The 27,510-nt window shown below is 36.5% G+C and overlaps 4 protein-coding genes across 8 annotated transcripts; 2 read left to right on the top strand and 2 right to left on the bottom strand.

The window, feature by feature from the left end:
• Nucleotides 1-1,505: 1,505 nt before the first annotated feature.
• Nucleotides 1,506-3,945, top strand: LOC104649421 (glycine-rich cell wall structural protein). The gene has a single exon (XM_069289013.1). The coding sequence runs from the start codon at nt 1,907-1,909 to the stop codon at nt 3,785-3,787; it is 1,881 nt and encodes a 626-aa protein (XP_069145114.1). The 5' UTR covers nt 1,506-1,906; the 3' UTR covers nt 3,788-3,945.
• Nucleotides 3,946-4,753: 808 nt separating this feature from the next.
• LOC101258004 (uncharacterized) lies at nt 4,754-11,112 on the top strand. 5 transcript variants are annotated; one of them, XM_004247702.5, is made up of 11 exons: nt 4,754-4,888; nt 5,224-5,353; nt 5,448-5,602; nt 7,159-7,446; nt 7,532-7,658; nt 8,202-8,309; nt 8,410-8,512; nt 8,612-8,737; nt 9,479-9,669; nt 10,177-10,269; nt 10,794-11,112. In XM_004247702.5, the coding sequence occupies exons 2-10, from the start codon at nt 5,301-5,303 to the stop codon at nt 10,265-10,267; spliced, it is 1,242 nt and encodes a 413-aa protein (XP_004247750.1). In that variant the 5' UTR covers nt 4,754-4,888; nt 5,224-5,300; the 3' UTR covers nt 10,268-10,269; nt 10,794-11,112. The 5 variants fall into 5 exon arrangements, with proteins under 5 accessions (XP_004247750.1, XP_069144988.1, XP_069144987.1 ...); XM_069288887.1 differs by having other exon boundaries at nt 5,448-5,566; XM_069288886.1 differs by lacking the exon at nt 4,754-4,888 and adding an exon at nt 4,900-5,088.
• Nucleotides 11,113-11,314: 202 nt separating this feature from the next.
• LOC101258785 (large ribosomal subunit protein bL28c) lies at nt 11,315-14,509 on the bottom strand. Its single transcript, XM_004247705.5, has 2 exons — nt 14,144-14,509; nt 11,315-11,718 (listed from the first exon to the last, which is right to left on the bottom strand). The coding sequence occupies exons 1-2, from the start codon at nt 14,358-14,360 to the stop codon at nt 11,486-11,488; spliced, it is 450 nt and encodes a 149-aa protein (XP_004247753.1). The 5' UTR covers nt 14,361-14,509; the 3' UTR covers nt 11,315-11,485.
• Nucleotides 14,510-15,036: 527 nt separating this feature from the next.
• LOC101258490 (uncharacterized) lies at nt 15,037-26,898 on the bottom strand. Its single transcript, XM_004247704.5, has 10 exons — nt 26,717-26,898; nt 23,134-25,091; nt 22,924-23,061; nt 21,266-21,337; nt 20,135-20,176; nt 19,943-20,032; nt 18,532-18,639; nt 18,346-18,438; nt 16,366-16,445; nt 15,037-16,270 (listed from the first exon to the last, which is right to left on the bottom strand). Exons 2-10 carry the CDS (start codon nt 24,940-24,942, stop codon nt 15,361-15,363), a joined length of 3,342 nt encoding a protein of 1,113 aa, XP_004247752.2. The 5' UTR covers nt 24,943-25,091; nt 26,717-26,898; the 3' UTR covers nt 15,037-15,360.
• Between the last annotated feature and the right edge of the window lie 612 nt (nt 26,899-27,510).

Below are 27,510 nucleotides of genomic sequence, written 5' to 3' on the forward strand. Positions count from 1 at the left end.
AAAGATAATCGGTCTAATTATTTTTAAATCCCTCAAAATGATTTTTTAAACAACCTGAAAATTTCCTACAAATTAATTAAGCACGTTATAAACTAAAGTTGATATTTTATAAACTTGTTAGGCCTTAGTTATAAAATATGTATTAGTATTCATAAACTTTCCATCCATTTCATTTTAATGGTTGCTTTAGTTGATAAAACTATTTCGTTTCATTTTAAACATCGCTTTAATTTAAAAAATTTATCTCAAAATAATTATTATTTCAGAAATTCAAAATTTAAATTGACAATTGTTTCCAACTATACCCTTAAAATGAAAGAAGCACTCAATTCTTTTTAACACTACTTAATTTAAAAAATAAATCTAATAAATAAGGATAATTTAATAAATTATACTTGTATACATTTTACATTTTAAATGTTAAAAAGCTAAGACGATAACTAATATAAAATGAAGTAAGTAAATAATATATATTCAAATTGACTACTATTTTTTTTCTTAAATACATTAATAATGTAGCATAATAGAAAAAAACTTTTGGGTGTAATTAATTAATTACACATAAATAATTAGGTATGAAAAGGGAAGTTCAAAACTTTTATGAAGGCTTTTAAGAACCTTTTGGTTCTTAATTTTTACCCCTTCTGTCTCAATTATCAATCACAATTTTTAAAAATAATAATTTTGAATTATTTATCATTTCAAAAGTTTAAAAAAAAAATAATTTTATTTATCCTTAATATCTTAATACATAATAAAGGAAAAATTAGCAAAATTATTTTTAAATAATAATTTTTTTTAATAAATATATATAAAAAATACGATAAATAATTGAAGACAGATAAATAATAGAAATCAAGAAGCTATATATTAGCATCTTAGCTGAAAACCATCAAAAATTAAATTTTAAGTTATAATTCAAATTGATGAAGCTTTAAACAAAAGCCACTACTGCTGTCAATTTTAGAACCCAAAATTAATTTTATTTCGCCAACAAACTCAAAATCACATAAATTTATTAATATACCCCCATTAGGCATACACAATATTACTTTAAAAAAATAGTTGTCAAATTAAATAATTTTAATGTCTATATACTAATAATGTACACAACTTTTTTATACAATTAATGTAGTTTTAACTTTTGTGCTAGTAAGTCAATCACCGTTCACACGAATGTGAATGTAGCTGATTCATTTGAATTCACTATTTTTAGGTGCAATATAAATTTAATAAAATTCACTAAAATTATATAAAAGCTCACTTAATTAAAATTACAATAAGGTCAATGCTAATGACCATAAAATACTAAATCAAATTCAGAATTTACTTATGCATTTATATTGGATTACCTAGCTATTAATATTTATAAAAAAATGTTGAATAGTAATTATTTTGAGCGAGTAATTTGATTGTGTAAGTAATTTATTTGACTGACGTTGCGTATAACTTAAACAATTTGACTGAGAAATTCTAACATTTAATGCAAAATGAAAGAAAACACTACTTCAATTCAATTATGGACAGACAATTTTTTGAATTCAACATTGAATTAGAGTATGGACCAAGGAAATAATATTTGACCATGTTGTCTGAAAGCAAAATGGTTTTGTTTCAAATTAAGATGAAAATTGTTTTCTTATGATGAAGAGATAAAAGTGTCATTAAAAAACAGGTTCTCATTATTATGTATGAATCCCAACTCTGAATGTGGCAAACGGGTAGTAGTTGAAGCAAATTAATGCAAAAATATATAATCAATGCAAGAGCAAGAAATGTCAAGTTTTCTAGCAAGTATATAATGCCCTTTGGATCTTGATGCCATTTGCTCAAATTAGTTGTTTGAAGAACAGAAAAATAAATAAATATAGGGTCACATACAATTCAAAATTTTTACTCTTTGAAGATGATAAGTGAGGGAGTGATGAGGGTAGGGGTGTTAGCATTATTTTGTTTTTATGTTCTTGTGGGGAGTGTGGCTTTAGCTAGAAATGTGAAAGATTTCGAGGATGAGAAGTTTTTTACTATTGGTGAGGGAGGGGGACTTGGTGGTGGTTTTGGTGCAGGTGGAGGTTCTGGCAGTGCAGGTGGTGGAGGGTATGGTGGAGGCGGAGGAGGTGGTTATGGTGGCGGTGGTATAGGTGGTGGGTTTGGAAAAGGTGGTGGAATTGGGGGTGGTGCAGGAGGCGGGGGTGGAATAGGTGGAGGAATTGGGGGTGGTGCGGGAGGCGGAGGAGGAATAGGTGGAGGCATTGGCAAAGGTGGTGGCATTGGAGGAGGAGTTGGTGGCGGTGCAGGAGGTGGGGGCGGAATAGGTGGTGGCATTGGAGGTGGAGCTGGTGGTGGGGGAGGAATAGGTGGAGGCATTGGTAAAGGTGGTGGAATTGGAGGTGGAGCTGGTGGTGGGGGAGGAATAGGTGGAGGCGTTGGTAAAGGTGGTGGTATTGGAGGAGGAGCTGGTGGTGGTGCAGGAGGCGGGGGAGGAATAGGTGGAGGCGTTGGAGGTGGAGCTGGTGGTGGGGGAGGAATCGGTAAAGGTGGTGGCATCGGTGGAGGAGCTGGTGGTGGGGGAGGAATCGGTAAAGGTGGTGGCATCGGTGGAGGAGCTGGTGGTGGTGCAGGAGGTGGGGGTGGAATAGGTGGAGGCATTGGTAAAGGTGGTGGTATCGGAGGAGGAGCTGGTGGTGGTGCAGGAGGCGGGGGTGGAATAGGTGGAGGCGTTGGAGGTGGAGCTGGTGGCGGCGGAGGAATCGGTAAAGGTGGTGGCATCGGAGGAGGAGCTGGTGGCGGTGCAGGAGGTGGGGGAGGAATAGGTGGAGGTGTTGGTAAAGGTGGTGGCATTGGAGGTGGAACGGGTGGTGGTGCAGGAGGTGGTATTGGTGGGGGAGCTGGAGGTGGAAAAGGAGGAGGAATTGGTGGTGGTGCTGGTGGAGGAGCCGGTGGTGGTATAGGAGGAGGCATCGGTGGAGGAGTTGGAGGTGGTGCAGGAGGAGGTATTGGAAAAGGTGGTGGCATAGGTGGAGGAGCCGGAGGTGGTGCTGGAGGCGGCTTTGGTAAAGGTGGTGGCATAGGAGGTGGTATTGGCAAAGGTGGCGGCATTGGTGGAGGAGTTGGGGGTGGTGCTGGAGGTGGAATTGGCAAAGGTGGAGGCATTGGAGGTGGCGTAGGCGGAGGTGCCGGTGGTGGTGTAGGAGGAGGAATTGGCAAAGGTGGTGGTATTGGTGGTGGTGCAGGAGGAGGAGTTGGTGCTGGCATTGGTGGAGGAGCCGGTGGTGGTGGAGGAGGAGTTGGTGGTGGCGTCGGAGGAGGTGTCGGTGGTGGTGCAGGAGGAGGAGTTGGTGCTGGCATTGGTGGAGGTGCCGGTGGTGGTGGTGGTGGTGGAGGAGGAGTTGGTGGTGGCGTCGGAGGAGGTGCCGGTGGTGGTGGTGGTGGAGGAGGAGGAGGAGGGGGAGGAGTTGGTGGTGGCGTCGGAGGAGGTGTTGGTGGTGGTGCAGGAGGAGGAGTTGGTGGTGGCATCGGAGGTGGCGGTGGCGGTGGAGGTGGAGGAGGAGGAGGAGTTGGTGGTGGCATTGGCGGAGGTGTTGGTGGTGGTGTAGGAGGAGGAATTGGCAAAGGTGGCGGCATCGGATTTGGTGGTGGTGGTGGCGGAGGAGGAGGAATCGGTGGCATTGGAGGAGGTGCCGGTGGTGGATTTGGAGGCGGATTTGGTGTAGGAGGTAGTTTAGGTGCAGGTATCGGAGGTGGTTTTGGTGGAGGAGGTGGTGGTGGAATTGGAGGAGGTTACTAAATATCCTTAAACACCAAATTAAGCTGCTGCATTGTTATTATTATCATTCTATTTTCAGAATTGTAATTCATTAATATTACATGTAATGAACTGAAATTCCTACATCAATTCTATTCATTATTAAATGGATACTATGTAATATTATTTTCCTTTATAAAGACCCTAATTAACAATATCCATCAAATTTATGAAACTGAAATATACAATATTTAATGTGCAAGAAATTAAACATGAGGCAAAAATGAACATAAACTATATTATATAGCAAAAAATAGCTAATAATATACACTATGAACATAGAGTATCTTTTAATAAAATCTGTATAAATTGTTGAATTTTCTTAACACAATTTTGATATTTCTTTTTTAAAAAAGTAAAAAAAATATAACACCTATAATTCAAATTCTCAACCGCAAAATCTAATTTTTGAGTCACCATTGGCGTTTGGCATTGCACAATAAAAGTTCTACTACCAAAGACAAAGAGATTCAATAATATTTTATGATTATTTTTAACTCGATGTATAATATCCAAAATTCATTTTCTAAAAAAAGATAACTTAATAAATATTTCATTTGAATTGGCTCGAAAATAATCAAAAGAAAGAGATAATAGCCAAAATTATATTTGAATAATCTACGAATTTCATATCTAATTAGTATCATTTTGTTCTCTTTTCAACTTTTTCAACCTGAATTAAGTTTTAATGCATAGATAATGAAGTTCAGAAATGAGAAAAGAACAATTAATATCTAGAGGATAAAATTCACCAAATAATAATAATAACTCAAATGTGAGTTTTATTATAATCCTTATAAGAAAAAAAAATACGTATAAAGTGAGTTAAGAAATATGAAATCTCACGTCTAATAAACATCAAATAATTTCTTTCCATACTTTAATAAATAGAATTACGTGATAATTATATTAACAGATAAAATTAATTGTATTGCTCGTAGACGTAGACGATCACACGAGATACCGTGATTATAAAAGTAAAAAAAAAAAGGTTAGAGCCCTAAAACCCCTTTTAAACCCTTTACATTTCTAGGACTGTGGAGTTCCCATTTTCATTGCAAACAAAATCTCTGTTATCAAAAGGTAAAATTACTAATACAAAATTCTATCTTCTGTAAATCCCTTTTAATTCATACCTCTCCATGTATTCAAAAAATGGTAGAAATTAACAAATAATTTTTTTTTTTAAATAAAAAAGAGAGAAAAGATTACAGCTTTTCTTCTCCTTCAATTTGGGGTTGTTTGTTCTTGTTGTTCTTTTTTTTTTTTTTTTGTGGTTAATGGTTAGTATATTGAAGCAGTAAATTGTGGTTGGTTTCAGATTTTAACTAATATATTCAAGATTGCTTCTTTTTCTGTTTTTTTTTTAAGAATCAAGAATGTAAGTGAACATGTTAAAAATTTGTTCTTTTTTCCAGGTTATTGTCATTTTGTGCAAAAGGGGGGTGTTTTTCTAATCTATAAGAGTTGTTCTGGTGATTTATTGAGTTGGAAAATGCCGGATATTGAGAGACTTGTGAATGATTTTGTTGCAAAGCTCAGCAAACGGTTAGTACTGCAGTTATAGGAATTATCTGGAAGTATCACTTGTTTGATTTGATTGGCTAATATGGTTATCTGCTTTTCTGTTTTTGAATGATAGTAAGGTTGAAGGTTCACAAGCAACTTCGCGGCTAACAGCAGAGTTGCTTCGTTCTGTAGTTTCGTTGCAGAGATTGCCACCTACTAACTCAGCTGCAGTGCTCATTGAGGCTGTGAGAGGTATAGGTGTTAAATTGGTTGCTGCCAACCCCGTTGGTAAGCGTTTTATCCGCTAATACATGAATGAGGATCTGCTTGTAGTTATTTTGATGTTCTAGAATGGAATTTATTTTTTGAAGTAGTTAATGAGTTATTCAATCCTGGTTAGTAGTGGGAAATTTGGATGCTGGAGATGTTTTTTAAGCATATAGTTTGGGACAGGACATTTGTCTCTGTTATGCAATCTTCTTGTGTTCCAAATGAATTCAATGATATATTTGCTTCGTGTCTAGTTTGATACCAGTTGCTTCACTTGCTCGAAATATAGAAAAATTTGGATATATCTGATTAACTAGTTGTGTTAACTTTGTTTACTAGTCATGTGTAGGAGTAGGACTTATTTGATCTATGGTTTAGTGTAAGTCATTAACTGCAGCTGCCGCTCCATTTGTTTGTTTCATTTTTGAACTCGAATTCTGCTAACATGTAGTGCTATACATTTTTTTTGTTGAACTGGTAACACCTTCGTATTAAAATCATAAAAAGGCTGTGAAAGCCATAATTAAGGAGAAAGTGAAGCAAAATATAAACTGTGAGTTCCCAGTGAAATGATTTGAGTGTGTTGAGGAATTCAGTGAATCCGTCTACCTCCCAATCATTTAGGAGTCTCCTGAAACTGAAGTTCCAGCCTTGATTGCTCCAAACTTCACTAATGTTAACCCTTTGTTGTTGATTTAAAATGAAAACATACGGATATAAGAGTTTGAAAGAGCTATCTCCTATACAGTTGTCCTCCCAAAAGGATGTTTCAAGCCGATTACCAATTTTTAGTGCTTATCTTGCTGCTGAAAATTTGCCAGAGATTTCTGATAGTCTTCTGGACACTGACCCCGTACACAATGTTGACTGATTTTGTCTTCTATGGTCTTCATCTCCGTATTTGATCACCTTCTTCTACAAAGATTGATCTTTGTTGGAGTATCTCCATAATCTCTTTATGAGCAGACTTTAGTTCTGCTTTCAAAGTTTTTTTATACCTACTCCTCCTTGCTTTTTAACGAGGGTAAGAGTTTTCCACTTCACAAGGTGGAAGCCTCTTCTTCCCTTGCCATAAAAGTTTCCTTGTTACTCTCCTCCCTCTGTCAAAGCTAAGACATATACATCTGCTATGATAGCATTTGCACACATGCACATATAGGGAGAGGGGGAGAAGAGAGAGAGGTGGTGCCCTAGTTCCGATTTATTCCAGCGTGTTGGGTGTCCTTCTGCACATTTTCTTTGGCATGAACCCCATTTCTCATTATTTGTCAGTCCACTTACTAAAGGATGTGTACATATATGTAAAAGGGCTCGGTGCACGAACATCCTGCGTCCACGCAGGGTCCGGGAAATGTCACATCTGAAGGTGTAGTGTAGGAAGCTATCTTGATGCAAGCATCCGTCACTAATTTCACTGCTTGAACCCATTGATTTCAATGCAAGGATTGTCAACAGACTTCACATTGAGAACTTATAGTAAATTAATGACCTCTGAATTCTGATAGCACTCTAGATTAAGTAATCATATTTGTTTATGCCAAGAATGATATGACCAAAATTTGATGAAATTGCAGAGCTTGCTGTTGGAAATATTGTTAGGCGTGTTCTTCATATTATCCGGGAGGAGGATCTTTCTCTTTTGACCAGTAAAACAAGCGACTTAGATTTATCAGCTGCAAGTGATGATGAACGAACCATAGACCAGGATTATGACCCAACTCAGTCTGCTGCCGCAGCTGCAGCTAAAAGTTTTCTACGGCCTCCTTCATTGCATGCACTTCTGGAGAATATGTTGGATAAAGCTGTACCGACTAACAATTACACCTCCTCTTCAGGTGGAGATACTGAAGAGAAAAGTAAAGGTAAACGCTCCTGTGCACATGAATTTGAAGCAATCTAGTCATTTTTTAGTTTCAGTACTGAATTATCTGTTATTCTGTGCTGTAGCTGATAAACTTGCCAGGACTCGGAAGTTAAAGCATGATGTTATTGAGGCAATTAACATATTAATTGAAGATATTGATACTTGTCATGAGCTGATCGCGGAACAGGCAGTTGAGCATATTCACCAAAAGTATTTACCTTTCGCACGTACTGGAAAATATGTCTTTATTTTGTTATGCACACTACAGATTTCAAGTAACATTGTAGCATGATTTGAACACATGCAATGGATATTGTCATTTCACTGTTCCCCATTGTTTGTTGTTCAAGGGGATTCCCTTTGCAGTTCAAAAAAATTGTGATAGGTTACTCAGGACTCACAGCTTGGGTGCGAGGAAAATGCCACTTCCCTTGATGGATAGACATTTTATCTGATAAATTAACACATTTTGTTAATCAATGACAAATCTACTGTTCCAACCTTGCTGTGAAAATGACAAAGATAAGCTTGTAGCTTAATTTGCAGTTGCTGTCCTTCTTTACATTGCTCCGGGGTGATATAGTTACGATTATAATTGTAATGCAAATGCTTTTTTTTGTTTTAACTTTCACCTCTAATTTATTTATTTGTTCTTTTTCACTCACTTTTGTGGGCATATAGCTGCATAGTTGTGGCGAATGTATTTTTTCAAATCAAAATGCTATAGCTAATTAAAAAATGCAATTTTTTCAGTGAAGTAATACTAACACTAGGTAGTTCGAGAACTGCCTTTGAATTCCTCTGTGCTGCAAAAGAGAAAAAACGGTCTTTTCATGTGGTTGTTGCAGAGGGCGCACCGAGGTTTGTGGAGTATTCTCTAATTTCCGGGAAATAAATGAAACATGAACCTTCTTTTTCATTGTAACTAAAATATATCCCCTCTTTGTTTGTGCTTGATCAGGTACCAGGGGCATGCTCTTGCAAAAGAGTTGGTGTCAAGAGGTCTACAAACTATAGTTGTAACAGATTCTGCTGTTTTTGCAATGATTTCTAGAGTAAATATGGTAACTTTCTGGATTGGCTCTTTTATGTGTAGTACCAATCTGTAACCTTGTTCTGCTGCTTCGGCTACCTGTGCTCAGAACCGTAACCTTGTTCTGTAGGTTATAGTGGGAGTTCATGCAGTGATGGCCAATGGTGGTGTCATTGCACCTGTTGGAATGAATATGGTTGCACTTGCCGCTCAAAAGCATGCTGTTCCATTTGTCGTAGTTGCTGGCATTCACAAGGTATCTGAGCTTTATTATCTCTACATATTACTCCCTCCATTTAAATTTGTTTGTCTTAGTTTCCTTCTTAGTTTGTTTCAAAACGAATTCCTCTTTCCTTTCTTGGCAACTTCTTGATTCGAACTTTCCACATGACATATTTAAGGACACGAAGTTGAAGGGCATTTTGGTACATTCCAAAGTCTTCTTTACTTTCTTAGGGAGTTCTTTTTTCCTTACCCATCCCCATGACACCCACCCTTTTGCTCCTTTGGTGACTCAAACCCACAATCTTAGGGTTGGAGGTGAGAGGGGCTTACCATCCATGCAACTCCTGAGTCTGCAATGGAGGGACTAACTATCAAAAAGGTATTATTAAGGTGGGTGGGCGGAGGTGGGGGTGGGGGGGTGGAGAGAGAGAGGTCATGAGAACTATCAACTTGTACAGTCCAAACCGTTTAAGTGGCTATTCTCTCAGCTCTTACTATTGGCGATTTTTATACATCTTGCTGATTATCATTCTCAATTTAGAAGGCTCTGATAACATGAGAAGAACTCAGCTTTTCAGGTTTACTATGATGTTCAGAACCTTTAAAAATGGTGTATAATGTTGATGTAAGGCTTTGCAGATCCTTGAATCCATTTTGAGTTGACCATAAAGTTATCCTTTTTACACTTGCCACTTCAGCAGCAAACTCTTTTTCTACTTTTTCTTGCAGTTATCATTAGTTAGTCCGTTTAACTATTTTCTTTCTGCTACAGTTGTGCCCTTCTTATCCACACAATCCAGAGGTTTGTCTGAATGACATGCGATCCCCTGCTGAACTTCTCGAATTCGGGCTATTTTCAAACTGCATGGAATTTGGAATGGATAGTGGGGCTCCTCTTCAAGTTGTCAACCCTGGTTTTGATTATGTGGCACCCGAGCTTGTCAGCCTTCTCATCACCGACATGTGAGGATTCTTTACCATTTTCAACTTTTTATTCGTCTTTGCAACAACGATGTCTCAATCCCGAGCTAATTTTGGCTTGCACATAACAAAGCAGCGTGGATAATACAGTTCTACATTGTATCCTCTACTAATATACGGGAATCTTTTATTTTGTTATGTTTAGTATGCACCATTCAGTATGATGAAGTTCAGTTTACTTTTCAAAGAAAAAGACTACTGCGTTTTAACTCCACCATAGTTTATAGTGCATAAAATAAACTACTAAAAAAATCGAGTCAAGGTTTTACATGCAAAAGTTTGGTGTATTTGGACTTAGATAGGCTGAAGGGAGCAACATGGACCATGAGGATTCATGTAGCCGACCCCACGTTGCTTGGGATTGAGGTTTAGTGGTTGTTGTGTTTAAGAGGGCGTGCAATGGGAATTCGTAATGTATTATTTTGCCACTTTATGAGTTAATAAGCAGTTTTATGATAATAATACTTCTTGCATCTTTCTGATTTACAGTGGAGGGCATAACCCGTCATATATGTATCGTCTCATATCGGACTACTACACAGCTGATGATTTTGATTTGCAAGGGAGGATACATAAATGAAGGTGATACTTCCTTTAAATTCTGGTTTTGACTTCGAAATAATCTTTCTGAACATTGAACATGTTTGTTGGCCATTTTTAGGAGAAAAAATTGACTGCTTCAGCAATTAAAGCTACTTTTATTATTTAACCATGGTTAAATTGCCATCCTCTGTACATAATGTCAAATAAAAATATAAGAAAATGAGGATCTTTTGATAAAGCGTCGATATACACATCAGAATCTATAGCATAGCAAGAACTATAAAGAAGGAAAGAAAAGCAAAACAAAGTTTTATCTCAATTTCAGACTACTGCACTTCCTGGCCTTGGATTAACTTGATTCAGTGCTTATATTGGGTGCGAGTAAGTTTTTACCTTCCTGAAATCAATCTTTGTTGGCGAGTTACTATGTATCTTTAGTCTATTAGACTCTTACTACGACCACACAAAAACTTTTATGATTGTTGCTTTGATCAGTTTTTTTTGTTTATGCAGAAAGTATATTGAACTCCTTACTGAATTTAAGCAATACATGCTGATTTCAGGTATCTTTTGGAGAGCTGTAGTTGACTGATGAAGAGAAGTGGCAACCAAAAAATCAAATGGAACGTGTTTGTTATCCACTTTGTTGGATAGCTATAAATGAGCTTTTTAGCATAAACACTTTCTGAACATTCTGTACTTTGTTCAGACTATGTTTTGACTTGTTTAATGTATTGTAATGTGTCAAAGGTGGTGATATTAGTTTGTTTCGTTCTTGTTATGGGTGAATGTTTAGATGAACTTTACCTCTTGAATTACATGTATCCTCTATGCATTTGTCTCTTGAATGTAAAGGTTAAACGAGTATCGCGCACACACAAATATGGACCTTTGATTCCCTTTTTTTGGTTGTGCATAACCACTCTTAAGAAGCTCATAGAGGGACCAAAAAACACCTTTCGTTTTTCACCCCTAGTCCGCGACTAAGTGGGAATTATCTGAACTTCAGAAGCAGTGTCACTATCACAGGGTTTATTAGTGAACAGCCTGCATTTCCAGGCTAAACTGTTCTTTTCTTGAGATATGAGAGAATGATGTTGATATTCATTGAAAGTAGGTGATCAAGATATGCTTGGAGAGTAATATCATGAAAACATATAACTACAAATCAACAAGCAATGCCAAAAAATAAAGTTATGGTTTTTGAGGGCATCAAAATTAGTGTCCAAACAAATATGCTATCAGGTTCCAGGTTCTACTTCTTGCTGAGATCAATCCCAGCTTTCTTGGCTACAGCATCAAGTCCATTTTTCTCAATGGTCTTTATGGCCTTTGTTGACAACCTCAGTTTCACGAATCGTTTGCCTTCCTCCCACCAAATTCTCTTGTATTGAAGGTTTACGAATTGCAACTTTTTCGTTTTGTGGTTTGAATGAGAGACCTTGTTTGCCCTGTTGGACTTCTTGCCAGTGAAGGGGCATACTCTACCTGAAAAAACAGAATGTATTCTCTTAATATTCTATACGCTACTTATCATAAAGAGGCGCCAAGATATTCGAGCACAACCGACAAAAATGCAGGAAAGCAGGGGGGGAAAGGAAAGATCATGATGATGTAAGGCAAAGGATGCTTCACTGGGAATATTTGATTACTCTTGTCCCTAATTTGTTTTATTTTACCTATTAGCTCAAAGGCTTTAAGTAGTTTTGGACTAAAAAAACAAAGGAATTCAGGATGCAGTTTGACAAATGCAGCAACTTAGAAAGGGAGTCAAAGCAAGCAAGAGTGTCAGTGATATAGTGCTCCTAATGACTCTCATAATGTGCTTTCTGATTAGTAAACTAAAGCTTCATCAGTGATCTAAAAGCCAAATACTCTGCCATTACTGGATTTCACAAAAGGTAAGTCAACCCTTTACAATTTGTTGTCATACAATGAGAACGAATTAAACCAAGCTGTTATCATCATATTCAAAATATAATGTACACCAGAGGGGCGAACACACCGAAGATTCAAGTTCTGTAGATTTTTCCTTCCAAATCTGCAGCTAACACACTCTCTCAGCCTCTCATTATTGGTTTCGTCTTCTTTTTAACTAGTTTGGTCACTTGTAATAAGGACACAGGTGGGTAAATAAATATTAAAAAATGCAGAAGGTGAATTTGAGAGGTAAATGGATTTACATATTCTTGATAGCGAGAAATCTACTTTCATAAGCTTTGAATCTCATAAAGCTTTTATTTCACTATTAGGCTGCAAGTTTCATGGAGAGAAGAATAGGCAGATGGAAATCCTGCTCATTATCAAGAGAGGTGAAAGCAAGAAAATGAAGCTCCCTTTAGGCTGCAGTCAGTTTTTAATGAGACCTAAAAGGCCTCGACAAGAATTATAATATCTTCTCATGCATATAGTATTTCTTTTGCAGCTTTGTCTATGAATTGCAGCAAAGGAATGCAAACTTTGTTAACCAAAAAACTGTTGATACCATCTATATAAGAAATTTATCATGAAATAATTTATAATTCTTCACTTGGACAATCTGTTATGCCTTAAATATCGGCAATCCTTAAGTCAGAGAACAAAGAGCCAAGGAGGAAAAATTAGGGATCATTCAGTATATGAAGACAACTATGGACAAACTTCCAAACTATATACCGTATTTTATTGATCTTGTTGTTATTAATGCAGTTAACGCGGCAGCTCCCTTTAATCAATATGCTGTAGTCCATCAAGCTCTTCCCAGTTTGTTAATTTTGCACATGGTGAGGTTGTCCTATCCCTATTTCTTGCGACTGTAGACAGACTTTTAAACCCCTGGAATGATGACACCCCTTTAATCTCTCCTCTTGAAGTTATATAAGAAGTTGTTTAGATAGTAAACTATAATATGGTTTTTAATCATTGATTATCATATGTAACTTAATAATATGTGATTAATGTCAAGTGCTCAGCTTACCATACCACAGATTTCAAGAAAACAATATATTTAGTTTGCAAATTGCAACTGAATCAAACTTTTTCCAACTTTGGCTATGTCTTCAGATCCTCCACATTGTAAGGGATAATTTTCATCCCATATCAGCAATACTAACTTTCACTTGGTACTAAACAATCTAACGTAATGTGCTATCAACACAAAGCACATATCTGAATTCTAGACACCCGACTACTAAATGGGGTCTCAGGTATGGAATGAGCAATTATCTGAGTAACACTCATGATGATTTCGGTCCTGTGACCCTTTGAGTACGGCCACTCCACACACACACAAATAAAAAGGCTACCTGCACCAAAATGATGATTCATCGTATTAACATTTGAAAGTTATCATCTTTCCTTTTTCCCCATCAATGTTCAAGAAGAACTTACTATCCCTACTTCATGGGTAGAGGGACCGAAGGTGTATACCATACAGTATCCCTTTGCATGTGATCCAATTAATTGAAATTCAGAAAGCTGAAATGTCACCTCTACCATCAATAGGTCTACAAAGTTAATATTTCCGCCCCTCGAACTCGTAACCTTCAGGTCAGCAAAGGAGCAACCTTGCAATTGCACCAAGACTCTTTTTTTATTTTAAATAATGGTAATGTCGGGGTCAGTTTGCACATACTTCAACAACCATTACCCTAAGTAACAAGTACTTAACTAAACTTCAAATTATCAGATACAATTTCCTTTTGACAATTGTGGTGTATGGCCAGTATGCGCACACCTCGACTAATTCTAAGGTTACCTACTGCCTCCCCACAAGCACAATTTCTTACACACAATTCACAATATTGTTAAAACCCAACAATTCACTGAAACAAACAAAACAACAAACAGTTCATGTGCATATTACTAGACCAAAAAAGAAACAACCCCAACAACTAAAAACACAGAGAACACAACAAAAGGGTAGAGAAATTACGAGCAACAGGTTGAAGGGCTGTCTTGAAAGGAACAGAAAGTGAAGCAGGAGAGCTCAAATGGGTGCTTGAAATCTTGATGCCACTCAATTGAGAAGTCACAAAACTCAACTCTGAGCTGAATTTCACCTTGGGTAAAGCCCTTTTGGTCACTGCAAATGTCCTGTAACCACCCACTACTGGTCCTCTGAGGCTTATACCCGCTGTGATTGTCGCCATTTTTGCAACCAATTCCTCAAAGCAAGAATCTTTTTTGTCTCAAGAATGTTGCTTTTTTTTTTGAAGAAGGAAGTGAAGAGTGGATAACGAAATGGATGTGGGTAATGATTTTATTTGTTGGCCTTCATATTTTTTTTTATTGTTATTATATATTTAACTTATTTTTTCCTTTAGTCTAATAATATCAAACGATTTAAATAAAAGAATAAATAAATAACAAAATCTAACTTATTTGGAAGTAATATGTTATCATAGTTATGCTTTAATTTTATTTGCATTACTTGTGTTATCTTAGTTTATGCTTTAATCTTATTTCCATTACTTACTCACGTGGAAGTCTAATATCACAAACCAAACAAAGAGAGTATTAAGCCTATACCAAAATCAAATCATTATTAAGCCTATACCAAAATCAAATCATTATAATATTAAGCGTTTTCTCCCTCTTCAGGTTCCACTTATGATAAACCAAACAAATAGACCAAAATCAAATCATTATAATATTGAACGTCTCTACTATCTTCAAATCAATCACACTATGTTATGAATGTCCTTATCTCTCTAACCAAACAACCCCTAAAATCTGTTATCCCATCAACTGTCCAACTGAGTCAGTGACCAACATCATTTAGAACTACAAGCACAAGACATTAAGGCAAAATAATAAGAAGGTAAATAAAAGATTTCAAGAAGCCATAAGATTGTGCTCCTGTATATTGTAAGTAGTAGGTAAACTGTTGCAACTTAAAAACAAAGTTCATAATTTTTAGATGACATAATACAATGGCTCATTCCTTCATCCCATTCTACATCTGGGAGAAAACATGTATTCCGCTTCAAATCGGGTACGACTCTCGCACTAACAAAAGGGTTAACACCAAGGCATCTCAATAATGGTAAAAATTGCAAACAAACATTCAGTTAAGCATTGTGAAATCCTATGTTAACGTCGTTCAAGTTTGGGGAGATCTGCATAAGGTTTTGAATGGGCCAAAAGAAATTAGTTTTGTTTAGCAAACTTTGTCTGATAGAGATCAAGGGGAACATACTCCACAGTCACTATTCGGTCGTCAAACAGTCGTCCATGTAGACAATGAGCAGCCGTGCATGCAGCTTCTGCTCTTCTAAACTCCACAAGTACACAGCCCGGATCAAACACTTCAGTAATAGGGATTTCTTCCTTTTTCTCAAGTTCCTCTGGAGCATCCAACTCTTCTTTCGATGAGAATTCTGGTTCAGAAGGTCTATCGTCTACATTTCCATTGTCTTCCTCTGACTTAATTGCTTCCTTAACTGGTGAGTCATTGTTTATCTCAAGATGCTCCAGTGGACTGGGATTAGCATTTTCATCTTTCCTTTCTGAAACCATACCAGTACGGGTAACCTCGAGATTTTCTTGGAAGATTGTCTCTTGAGCAGAGACACTACTGTCATCTGGTAGAGGGTCAGAGCTGTCGTCTTTTATTAGCTCCTCAGAAGGTCTATCATCCGAATGACTGCCACCAGCCAAAGCATCGTCATCCCCAGCCTTTTGAGAATCATCTTGTGAAGATTCTGATATGTGTGTTTTACTATCAGCACATCTTTCAGCTTCCTTATCACTATTGGTTTCCATGGGTTCATCACTGTTGGGGAAGTGTGGCCTACCAACTTCCAACTCATGATCATCACTGTTGGGGATGTGTGACCCACCAACTTCCAACTCATGATGATCACTGCTGGGGAAGTGTGGCCCACCAACTTCCAACTCGTGATCATCACTCCTAGTGATCGGATCATTTTTGTCACACTCTTCCCCAAAGTCCATATTGCTATCGTTCAAGGTAGAACTAGTATCCATAGCAGCAGGATCAGATATGAGAGAACATTGACTTTGCTTTACAACATTAATTGATTTAATAGCGCCAAACCTACAGATCAAAAGAAAACCTTCCAGATCAGTAAATAATTGACAAGGAGAAAAAAAAAAGAATGACATTAAGAAATGCGACTTTTCATAAATGACCTGGCACACTCCAATCTGATGTCTTCCAGTAATTCTTCAAGTTCTGCTTCAGACAAAAAACTGAGTACATTTGCATCCACCTGGACAGGACACGGTGATTAGAGGAAAGACTTTAGTAACCCCTTGGTAAGTTTTTTGCAACATCTAAGAAACATAACCCCAATAACAGAGTTTTTAACAAAGAACACCTCCAAAATATACCTCAAAGGTCAACTACATCCTTAATATATCACTGTTAGCAAGTAACATTGGTAGAGTGTATAAAAATAATGCTAAATAGAGTGTATTAGTAATGCTTGCATTAGCAATACATGTATTAGTTATGCTTGCATTAGTTATACATAGATTATTTTTATGCATTGTTTGATTTGATGCATAAAAAGATAGCATGCATTGCATAAAAAAAAAATTAAGTTACAAAGATACCCTCCACTATTATAGCAAAAAAGATGTAAAAAGGTTTTGAGGGACAATTGGGTCTTTAATCATGCTAATGCATGCATTAAAACCATTGCATTGCTAATACCTAGAAATACATGGCATTAGCAATACACACCTTAATACACAGAGTGTAACTAATGCAAGCATTAGTTATACGTAGGTTGAAAAAGAGTATCAAACAAGGTACTAGTAATACACAGGGCTAATGCATGCATTATTTTTCCTAATACACGCTACCAAACGACCCCTTAAAGTATCAAAAAGTTAACAAGTTCAGTTCAAAGGTAGTTTTCATGTCTAAAACTAACAGTGAAGCCAAGCATACACATATACTAGTGACGAAAAAAGAAACAAAATTGAGAAAGAAAAAGTGGTCGTGATCCCATAGTCTTCTTCTTCTGCAAATTAGGCGTCCCACCAAGCATTATTTTTCTCTATACCCAGTGAAATTCTTCAAGAGTTTGCACGTACTGGGTATTCTTCAGTGTTGGCTTGCTGCAAGTGTACTCCCTAAGTATTAAATTGCATTTCTTGGTGGGTTTGGTTTTAACCTAGCCCAAGTTTATTGATTTCACAGGTTATAAACCAAATCAGTCACGGGGAAAAAGAAGACCAAACCAGGTAAGATGTCTTTGTTTTAATATTTCAAAAGTTGTCCAATTCCTCATTAACAAAAAGAAAATTTCTCGTATCTTGAGGCAGAAACTTTAAAAGAGTACAGAATAATATGAAACAAACTATTGAACTCTATAGACAAAGTGCAGTGCCTCTCTTTGCTTTCGAGTGCCTGGTTATCTTCAAAAATACATTCCCTTTGTTAAATAACGAAGTTCAGAGAATATACAAAGCAGGTTTTTGCCTAATTCTAAATTCCAAGCCAACACTTATTATATTTTTCTTTGTTTTTCACCCAAAACAGAACCTCTTAAACAAGCCTTAATATTGATTTGGAAGGATGATCAAAGGTAAGAAAAGTTGAACATGGAGTTGAAAAAAACAACAGATTTGCATATAGGCAACCGACCGACGTATACAAACTAAAAAAATAAGCAACTAAAAAAGCTAGTGGGTTGACGAATCCAAAGCAACTTGGGGACGAAACAACAATGTGTTTCATGAATCCAAGCTTCTTGACTTTTTTTTGGGTAACGTGTAATGCGTTTGCTTGGCTTTTCACTGTTAGTTTAGACAAAACACTAACTTTGCACTAAACATGTTTACTTTATGATGCATTAAGGATGTTGCTTGTTAATCAATGTCATATTAAGGATGTAGTTGACCTTTGGGGCATAATCCAAGGATTTTTATCATTAAAAACTCTAGAAAACAACCACGCATCAGACCCAAGCAAGTTGGGCTCAACTATCTGAATATTATAAAAGTTTAAGCTCCTCTAGTACAATATTATAAAGTAGAATTTCTCTAGCACTAGAGATTCTCTACAATTTCTACTAGCATCTACATTTTTTACTGGCATAACAAGCAGAATATTTATTTGATGAAAATGAACTTGACGTCACAAAAATAATGAATACATACCACATTTTTCAGCTTTAGAACTTCCGTGTGCTTCTCCAACAGTGGCTTTGCATGCTGCGGAATCCGGTATAAAGGTGTATTTTCATCTTTGTCCTGAGTATTATGTGTATCTTTTGGTCAAACTCAAAGATTAAAAAATGTACCTAAAGCCAAAGTAATCAGGATAAGAGGACTTGAGATAAGTACCAGTAAAGCAGTATCTGGGACAGCCCGAACAACAGTCAACACTTTCCCACCCAACTTCATACCATTAAGACCAGCGCAAGCTTTAAGAGTAACTGAATGGTCAACATACTGAAATGGTTGAAATAATTACTTTAAGATCAATGAAAGACGCAAGAGGAACTTGAACTTAAAGAAGACTTGAGAGTTCAGCACTTGATTCATGGAGAAATACAAGGGACCGAGAGGCTCATTATGTAACAAACAAAGGTATCTAGCTGATAAGTTTACTGTTGAAGCGATAGTGTCGCATAATCTAAAGCATGGTAAAAAACTATTATAAAAGGAATACTCTACCTGCGAAGAAAATTAAGTCAAGCATATGTGAAACTTAAGTGTGGCAAGCTACTTTTGGCACTAAAGAGTTCCACTGGAGAATTGACACAATCACCAGTACAAACAGGGTTATTTATTCTCAACCATTAAAAGGGATGAAGAGGGCTTGCGAAATGCTCTGCAGATCATTGAGAAGGAAGGATATTAAAGAGTTTGAAGGCTAGAAAATCTAATATGAATAGTTAAGAGCTCCTCTTCCTTCTGATTTATTTCCATCTGAAAGATGATATCTTTTTGGTATTGGCTCACATTAATAGAATTGATGTGGAAGCTCACATAAGGATCTGAAGCAGTATTGGTTGTTCTAGAGCAATCATTTGACAAATGTGTAGAGTTTTGGCATGTCTTTCTAAAAAGAAACGTTTACTTGTCCTACCTTAGAGAAGCAAAGTAGTAGAATGAGAAGATAAAATTTACAACACAAAAAGAGTTCCAAGAGGACAGAAAGCCGCTGCCTGAAAAAAATGATAATAGTGCCTTTTTAAGGTATATTTTATTATTAAAATAAAGGTAAAGTTTTGTCAATACATAGTAGTAAGAAGGTGCATGATACATCCCCTTTCTAAGCCAAGCACACAACCACATCGTCTATCAAGCCAACAGGTACAAAGTCATAAACAATCTTTCCTTGGACAATTTCTACAATGATTTGCATACATGTCTATGATTCAACTTTATCTCTCCCATGCTCTTTACATGCTTAAAGTGGTAAATCTATTTGTTTGGCGCGACGGACCAACTCTGTTTTAAACATGTAAAAATAAATACTTTTTCTTCATTCACCCTTCAACCCAGAAAAGATTGTTGAAGAGGAAAATGATTTAACTTCTAGTAAAACGACAATTTGCTCATTTTTTCTACACTTGGTACTTCCAGTAATTCACTAGACTGAAAAATAATCTTAGCCAGCAAAATACAATATGTTTAAGACTGTTTGTTGCATAAAAGCTACCTTTGAACCAGAAGGAAAGTGCATTTCTGTAAAGAAAAGGATGCTTCATTTAATATGAGAAAGGTATATACTATAATCCAAGAGTACCTCAAGAAATGCACAAGGTTCATTGAGATCTGAATTCATCCTGAAATGGTAAGCTTTCAAAGGTCCAAAGGCTTTAGCAATCTCCATAAGCTGAAATAGCATCAGGTAAGATACAAATCACAAGAGAGTGTGATATTCCATTGTTCCTTCTTTTTAATTAAGGAAAGGTTTCAAGACATTTTTCAGTCTTACCATCTCTGATGAAATAGTTCTTGAAATTCCACCAACAAAAATCTGCAAGACATATTAAACAAAAGTGTTATGTAAGGGGAAAGGGAACCACAGGACTGGAACGGACTTGAAATATATGGGAAACATTATATAGAAGCATTCGATGACAAACAGACAACAAGTGAAATACTGTATGATCAGATTCCAAAGAAGTCCTTGTGGAAGCCAAATTAAAAAAAAAAACATATTCTGAAGGTCACAAATGTGACTCGTCAGGGAGTTAAGGCAACACCAACAAAGAAGAAAAGCAATTCATATGTGACGTCCTCACAATCCCACAGGTTCAAATGAGGAATTCTGTATCTCATCTTAACAGTGAGGGAACATTCATACATCAACATCTAAAGAAAATCGAAAACATACATCATAATCCGTAACCTCACTGTCCAACATATAATTGACCTACATGAATTCATGTATTGCAGTAGCGTAGAGCAGCTGTTGATGAGTTTACTCGACAGATGGAACATTGCTTTCTGTGTATACGAGTACATACATAAAAGTGCAGCACATGAAGAAATTATAGGTCTCAATTCTCAAATATGTTGTCCTATTTCAATCAGATCAAGTGTTGATATTAGTTATTACGCCAAGCTGCTGCCATATTTACATCTTTTTCATACTACATTTTAAAATCATCTTGAGAAACTGTTTCTTATTTATGCTACCCAAAAAAAAAATGCAAACAAAAGAAAACACAATTAAGGCTATTAGCTCCCCTCAAAAGTACTCCCATTCCTTTCTCAAACTAAAAGCTAAAATACATGTAACATTTTAAAATACCTAAGAAGTTCTTTTACAACTATAATAAACAGAGCTCAAACTCTTGAACGGAAATTCTAAATATTCAGTAAAGCAACTTTTCAACTTTTAAGAAGTCCTGCTAAATCTGATTAGACTGAATTAACTGAAACGGACAAGACAGGTACTTCTAGCAAGAATAAATAGGAGATTTGTACTTTATCACAAGAAGTAAAGATTGATGGATATTGCAAGTACAAGGACAACACATACAAGTGACTGTTGCATCCAGTTCTGACAGGCAGGACTGAAGGTCAATCTCAAATCATTTGTGTTGTTTCAGATGCATACCTTATAAGAAGAATCCTCTACAGTGTTATCTATCCTATCAGCAGCAGCGACTGACTTCTGAGGAACACCAGTCTGCACGAAAATAGCAACTGTCTGAAAACCTGCTACATGAATAATGACCACAGTATACCTCAGAAACTGAATACAAGAGCAGAATAAATCACAGTTTCAACATAAAGAGGTAGCACCACCTTCCTACGGCTTAAATACACATTTTAATGCATTGTCAAATTGTAGAAAATACAGAGCAACAAATGTTCTACATTAACGAAACTCCCCTACCATAATGTCCATACTTTACTATTTTACTTCATTTGATATAATTCAACTATATTCTCCCTCCATATATGCAGTGAAATCCACCGTCCTCATTAGCAAGCACCATCGTCATCCTCCAACATCCAATTAAACAGATGATCAAGTGAGTTAGCATCCTTTGTGCTGAGATATGAGCTAAAGGGTATTGAGGGTACTATAAGAGAAGATCAGAAGGACTTCATATTAATACATCCTAAACATAGGATATACCAAAATCTCGGTGCCTATATTGTTGCTAACAACAACTAAGGGACTCTATGAAATTTGTATCAAGTCAGAGGTTATCTTCCACACTGAACAGTCCTTCAAGCATTGAGGACAAGTCCAACCTCTCCATGCATCCTACTCATTGACTACATAAAGATCTTGACTTCTATTTCTGATAAAGATGGACAACTTGATTTTTACCTGCAAGAACACATTTTACTGGGGACTTCTGTTTGTTGCCTGTCTATTTAATCTTTAATCATAGGTCAAGAATGGATTTAGAGTAATCTGTATTAAGGGGGAAAGAGCAGCTAAGACAGTCATACTTAGCATCCCTTCCACAACAAAAGACAAAATTCATACAACAATCAAACTCCAAAAGGCATATATAGAACGGAAGGAAAGGCAGAAGAAAATCAGATTCATTTTAACTAAGAACACAATCTTTTTAACCCACGACAATCCTTATTTGTACCCCCACTTAGACCTGCTCATTAAGATGATAAAATAAGCACACCACTCATTTCATATGAAGGGGTGCTTCGGTTTAAAATGTGTATCGTTTTTCACATCCTCGTATGAAGATTACAATTGAAAGAAAAAAAAATTGTTTCCTCCCTTTATCTAAGGGTTTTCAAGAAAATTAGTAACCATGACCAAACTTTCTTCAGCAATGTCTATATCAGTGGACACCAGAATATACTGATTGTTACATATAATGATGAATACCGGAATTTACTCATTGTTACATATAATGATCAATAAGAATTGGCATCAAAACTTCAATTCAAGCCGCTTTTAGCACAAAACTGACAACCAAATCTTAACTCAAACCTCTTTGACCCAATTCAATTTTGGCCCTAGTGGTATCCAGTACTTTCCTTTTTGGAATCACTTTGAACCTGCACAGATTTTAACCCAACTACCCAAACGATAATGAGGACACTTCTTAACCGACACTGAAATATAGATAAACTGCGTATTGCATAACTATAACATGTTACATAAGTTAATATGCAAAATCCCATCAACTTCTCACACATTTAATACAATAATAGTAAGAGAAGAGCAAAAAAAGTTCAGTCTGAAAGATAAGCACAATCTACAAAGAGTCTCATAGTTATAATTCTTACAGCCACTTCCACGAAGTCTTTTGGGCGTCTGATTTTAAGAATAGAACCAGAGAAAGATCTTCCATCAAAAGATAGTGCAGCAGAAGCATCTTCGGGCGTTAAAAATTCTAAAAGAGCTTGACACTTCTCCTTGTGTATCTGCAGTGTAGAAACAGTAAGCAACAGAAATCTCCATCCGGCTTAGAACAAGAATAGAAGAAGAAAACATACCATACAGCTGATACATGGTTGGGTTCCTTGAATGCGATTAACTCCTGAAGACATCAAGAAATTATTAATCCAGTCCAGAATCTCTTTCTCAGAGGCAGAGTTTGGCAAGTTCTCTACATAAAGCCTTCTCATAGGTCGTGTGGCTTGTGTCAGCTGGACGGAATCAATTGCATGTACAGATGACGTTAAGTAACTATATGAAACACCGGCGGCCATTGTTGTGTATGAACTAGCAGGAATCATGCTAGAGAACTGGTGTGTATTTGGTATTACAGGCTGCATTGAAGACTTAACACTAGAAGGAACAGAACCAGTAACACTGATACCACCTGATGCAGGCGGTAGATCCCACCAAGCAGCTTTTCGTTCTGGAGAGCGGTTAGTTGGGGGAGGAGTTTTAGCAGCAGCCTCTGATTTCCTCTTTCTTGGTGAATAACCACCAAGACCACTTGTAGATCCTTCATGGCGGTTGGAATGGCTATCTGAACCATTGCTGGATATCTTTTTATCCAGATCATAATGTGATCTTCCAGATTTATCTTTGGAAGAATGAGAGGAAAACTCACCACGCTCTCTGAGATCATGATCTGAATGCTTACGTCCTCTCGGTGAACCAGAACGAGACCTTCTACCCCGATCTCTATCATTCTCTCGACTTCTTGACCTTCTTCTCTTTGGTCTTTCTTCCTCTAGATGAGCCCGAGAAGCTTCCACTCTTCCAGTGATTTCAGAAACTTTCACTGAACTGTGTTTTTTATCGGCATTCTTCTCTCTATTTCTCTCCTCCTCATCACTTTTCCTTCTAACTGATTCAGACTTTTCTTTAGTTCTGTCAGCATAACTATCTCTCCGCCCGTGATTTCTTAAATGCCTTTTCTCAGCCTCATTCAGAAGAGCACCGTTTCTCTCCTCTTCATCACTTCGGTGCTTCCTTCTACCTGATTCAGACTTTTCTTTAGTTCTGTCAGCATAACTATCAATCCGTCCATGATTTCTTGAATGCCTTCTATCAGCCTCATTCAGAAGAGCATCATTTCTCTCCTCATCATCATTTTGGTGCTTCCTTCTTCTTGATTCAGACTTTTCTTTGGTTCTGTCAGCATAACTATCTATCCGTCCATGATTTCTTGAATGCCTTTTCTCAGCCTCATTCAGAAGAGAATCATTTGACATTTCCATATCTTTCCTCTTCCTGTATGACTGTCTCTCCTCCTTATCAGGAATTTTGTCTTTTCTTCCCTCTCTGTGTCTACCATCAGTCTTGTCTGCCGATTTCTCCTTCCTGGTCAAATCTCTTGAACGTCTTTTACCAGTTTCATTTCCAGAATCATCAATAAGATCCTGATCTTTTCTTCTAATGACAGGACAATCTTTATCAGTGTTGCTACCCGCTAGTCTCTTATTGCTTACATCTTTATTCACTGACGTCTTCAATTTGATTTCAGATTCTCTACTTTCCCTGTGTTTATCCCTAGCATATTTATCAGCCATCATATTAGCCTCGGTTGGATTTGGCCCTAACTTCCTAGAATTCTCTGAATTATGCCTGGAAACACTAGGTAATGATTCATAGCGATGTCGCTCAGGTTCCAAACGATCAGTGGTTTTCTTAGGCCTGTCTTCTTTATGTGATACATCGTCAACTCCTATAAAATTGTTCTTAATGTCCCTTTCCTCTGCTTTACTTTTCCTTCTAAGCATAATTTCATCAAAGCTGAGAGGTCTTGTCCTAGCTGATGTACCATCACTACTGTCACCCTTTGATGAATTATGTTTACCATTCTTAACTTTTTGTCGACTGGATCCCATAATACTAACCTCCAAGAAGCTATCAATCTTTCAATCAACTCCTCAGCATATGGGACACAGAAGGATATGTAACCACCTGACTAGATGCAGTAGTCAGAGACTCATGATCATGCATCCAATCGAAACATATTCAAAGGACGAAAAAATAGCTGCATGCAAGGAAAACATATTCATCATACCTTCTAGGTAATTAGCCATGCATCTAGTTGTAAGAAACAGTAGAGTCATGGGTGCTCATTTTTTTTACAGTAAAGTTGTTAGACAAGAAGGGCTTCTTTCTTGAAGCTTACTAATATTTCTATAGTTTAGTTAGTAAATGAAATACGAAAAAAAAAAGTGAAAATCAATAAAGAAAATATTAGTAAACAGCAGTGAAAAGGTAAAAAAAGAAGAGTAAAAATGTTAATAAAAGCTTCAGTTTGCTTTTCCCAATCAAAAAGATATGTTGTTTAACAAGATTCAAACTCTCTCTACAGGGCATCAGCATACTCAAACTTCAGCTTCAGCCAAAGCACCCAGCAGACCTTTAAGTTTATGGATGCTCACGAATAGGTTACAATCAATTTTCCAATATTTTCTATATACATATGCAAAGAGAAAACAAATCTGAAAGAAACGTTAGGTCACAATAAATGCTTAGTTTTCTTTTTCGACAACCAATAAATTCTTAGTGGTAACCAGTACACCTAGACTAAACATGTAAGCATCCAGGTGTCCTGCTTTTACCTTAGGTTATCCGTTATAGTGTCATTCAACTTTCAACATATACAACTTATGTTTATTTATAAGAATGTGTTCTGACATATTCTAGTTTCTTTTTCTTTTTTTTTTGAAACTGAAATCTAGTTTCTAGTTATGGTACACTACTTTTAACCTCTTGTAATTGGCATCTCTTTAAAGCCAAACAACATCCCATGTAGATAACAATCCTCAAAGCTGAAACTCTGATTTTTTATTTTCCGTACTTGAACCATAATTTTTATGAAAAAGATGGAAGCTTTCAGAAATGAAGAAAATTTTCTCTTCTTTTTCCTTTTCCAGGAGTTCAGAAGGTCGAGTGCAATATTGAGAGCCTGAGCTTGCAAGAACTGCACATACTTCAGAAAAATCATTGAAAAATACCAAGACATCCAAGCTAATATCTCAAATATAATCACCACTCTGAGCAATGAACTATGTGTCACTTCATTCACAAGACGACCTAGCATAAATGAGTAACTAAGTAACCAATCTACCCAAGCAAAGAATTGAGCTACTGCACCATTTTAACATATCCTTAGTCATTCCCTCCTAAACAGAACTCCGCCTACGTGCACATTGCTGATGCCAACACCCAATCAAACACAGAGGTGATACCTAGCTCAAACCAAGATAATTTACAATGAATCTCAAAATATCCCCACCTTACTTACATTTTTAAAAATCCACAAATTTCACTCACAACTATACAATTCTGCAATGTAACACAGCCAATTCAAACTTCTATAAAAATCCTCACCAGTAAAATTTTTTTTAAAAAAAAATCAAATGTCAAATGAAATATAAAATTGCAAAATGATAAACCTTTATAGGGAAATTCCAATCGTTTATGCCAAAGAAATCAAAAAAAAAAAACTTTTATCTAACTTAACACAAATGAAATTATCGTCTGCTTATCCGCAATGTACAATGAGAAATTTATCGGCATATGAGTAACGAGCAACGTGCAATAACAGAGAGGGCTAATTTTAAGTAGATAAAGCAGCTAAAAGTATTGAGCAAGAAGTTAGCTTACCGTAGATTCGAACGGACGGTGTGCTAACTCGCCGGAGAATCGCCGGAAAAGTATGGAAAAAACCCGATAAAAGTGGTTCCGGGGATTATCGATTGGGTTGAATGTCAGTGTAAAAAGCGTAGGAAGAAGAAAAACCTAGACATGCTAAGATATTATGCATATTTATGTTTCCAATTATACCCCTATAATCACTTTTAATATTTATTTATTTTTGGAAAAAATGACAAATATAGTCCGAACTATCGTAAATGATATGCGCATGCCCTTCGTCATACTTTAAGGATATTGGTGTTTGTGCCATCTAAAAACTATACTAACGGACATACACGTGTTATAATCTTACTCATTGACCTGATATCTGATCGATGGATTAGATTGTGTCACGTGAACCTACTTAATCTCCTGTTAGACCGAAGGACATATACGCTCTAGTTTTGGACGATAGGGGCACCAATGTCCCGAAAGTATAACAAAGGGTATGTGCATCCCATTTTATGATAGTTCGGACGTATATTTGTCCTTTTTCCCTATTTTTAAATACAATTTAACAAATTAAAAGAAAATAATTTTTTTATATATATATTTTTTACTCTTATTATTAATCAAGATTTATATTCCACTAATATGGATAACTATGATAAGATTTATTAGATTATAGTGTAATTAAAACAAAACGCTCATTTGTTTATGTATTTGTTGAGATTAGAAATTTTCTCGTGATTATTGTTTCAATTTCGTTTTTTCCTGAACGAGTTTTTTAGACCTACGTAAATGAGTAAAGAGAAGTAAAATTG

Source organism: Solanum lycopersicum, chromosome 9 (genome assembly GCF_036512215.1).
Source record: "Solanum lycopersicum chromosome 9, SLM_r2.1".
Classification (NCBI taxonomy): Eukaryota; Viridiplantae; Streptophyta; class Magnoliopsida; order Solanales; family Solanaceae; genus Solanum; species Solanum lycopersicum.

Coding starts and splice junctions, on each gene's coding strand:
- LOC104649421 (XM_069289013.1), top strand. CDS start 1,907: ATGATAAGTGAGGGAGTGATGAGGGTAGGGGTGTTAGCATTATTTTGT.
- LOC101258004 (XM_010328471.4), top strand. Junction 5,354..5,447: donor GTTGCAAAGCTCAGCAAACG/GTTAGTACTGCA, acceptor TTTGAATGATAG/TAAGGTTGAAGGTTCACAAG. Junction 9,670..10,176: donor AGCCTTCTCATCACCGACAT/GTGAGGATTCTT, acceptor TCTGATTTACAG/TGGAGGGCATAACCCGTCAT.
- LOC101258785 (XM_004247705.5), bottom strand. CDS start 14,360: ATGGCGACAATCACAGCGGGTATAAGCCTCAGAGGACCAGTAGTGGGT. Junction 11,719..14,143: donor AGCCCTTCAACCTGTTGCTC/GTAATTTCTCTA, acceptor CTGTTTTTTCAG/GTAGAGTATGCCCCTTCACT.
- LOC101258490 (XM_004247704.5), bottom strand. CDS start 24,942: ATGGGATCCAGTCGACAAAAAGTTAAGAATGGTAAACATAATTCATCA. Junction 23,062..23,133: donor AACCATGTATCAGCTGTATG/GTATGTTTTCTT, acceptor TCTACACTGCAG/ATACACAAGGAGAAGTGTCA. Junction 18,439..18,531: donor TCCCAGATACTGCTTTACTG/GTACTTATCTCA, acceptor CATAATACTCAG/GACAAAGATGAAAATACACC.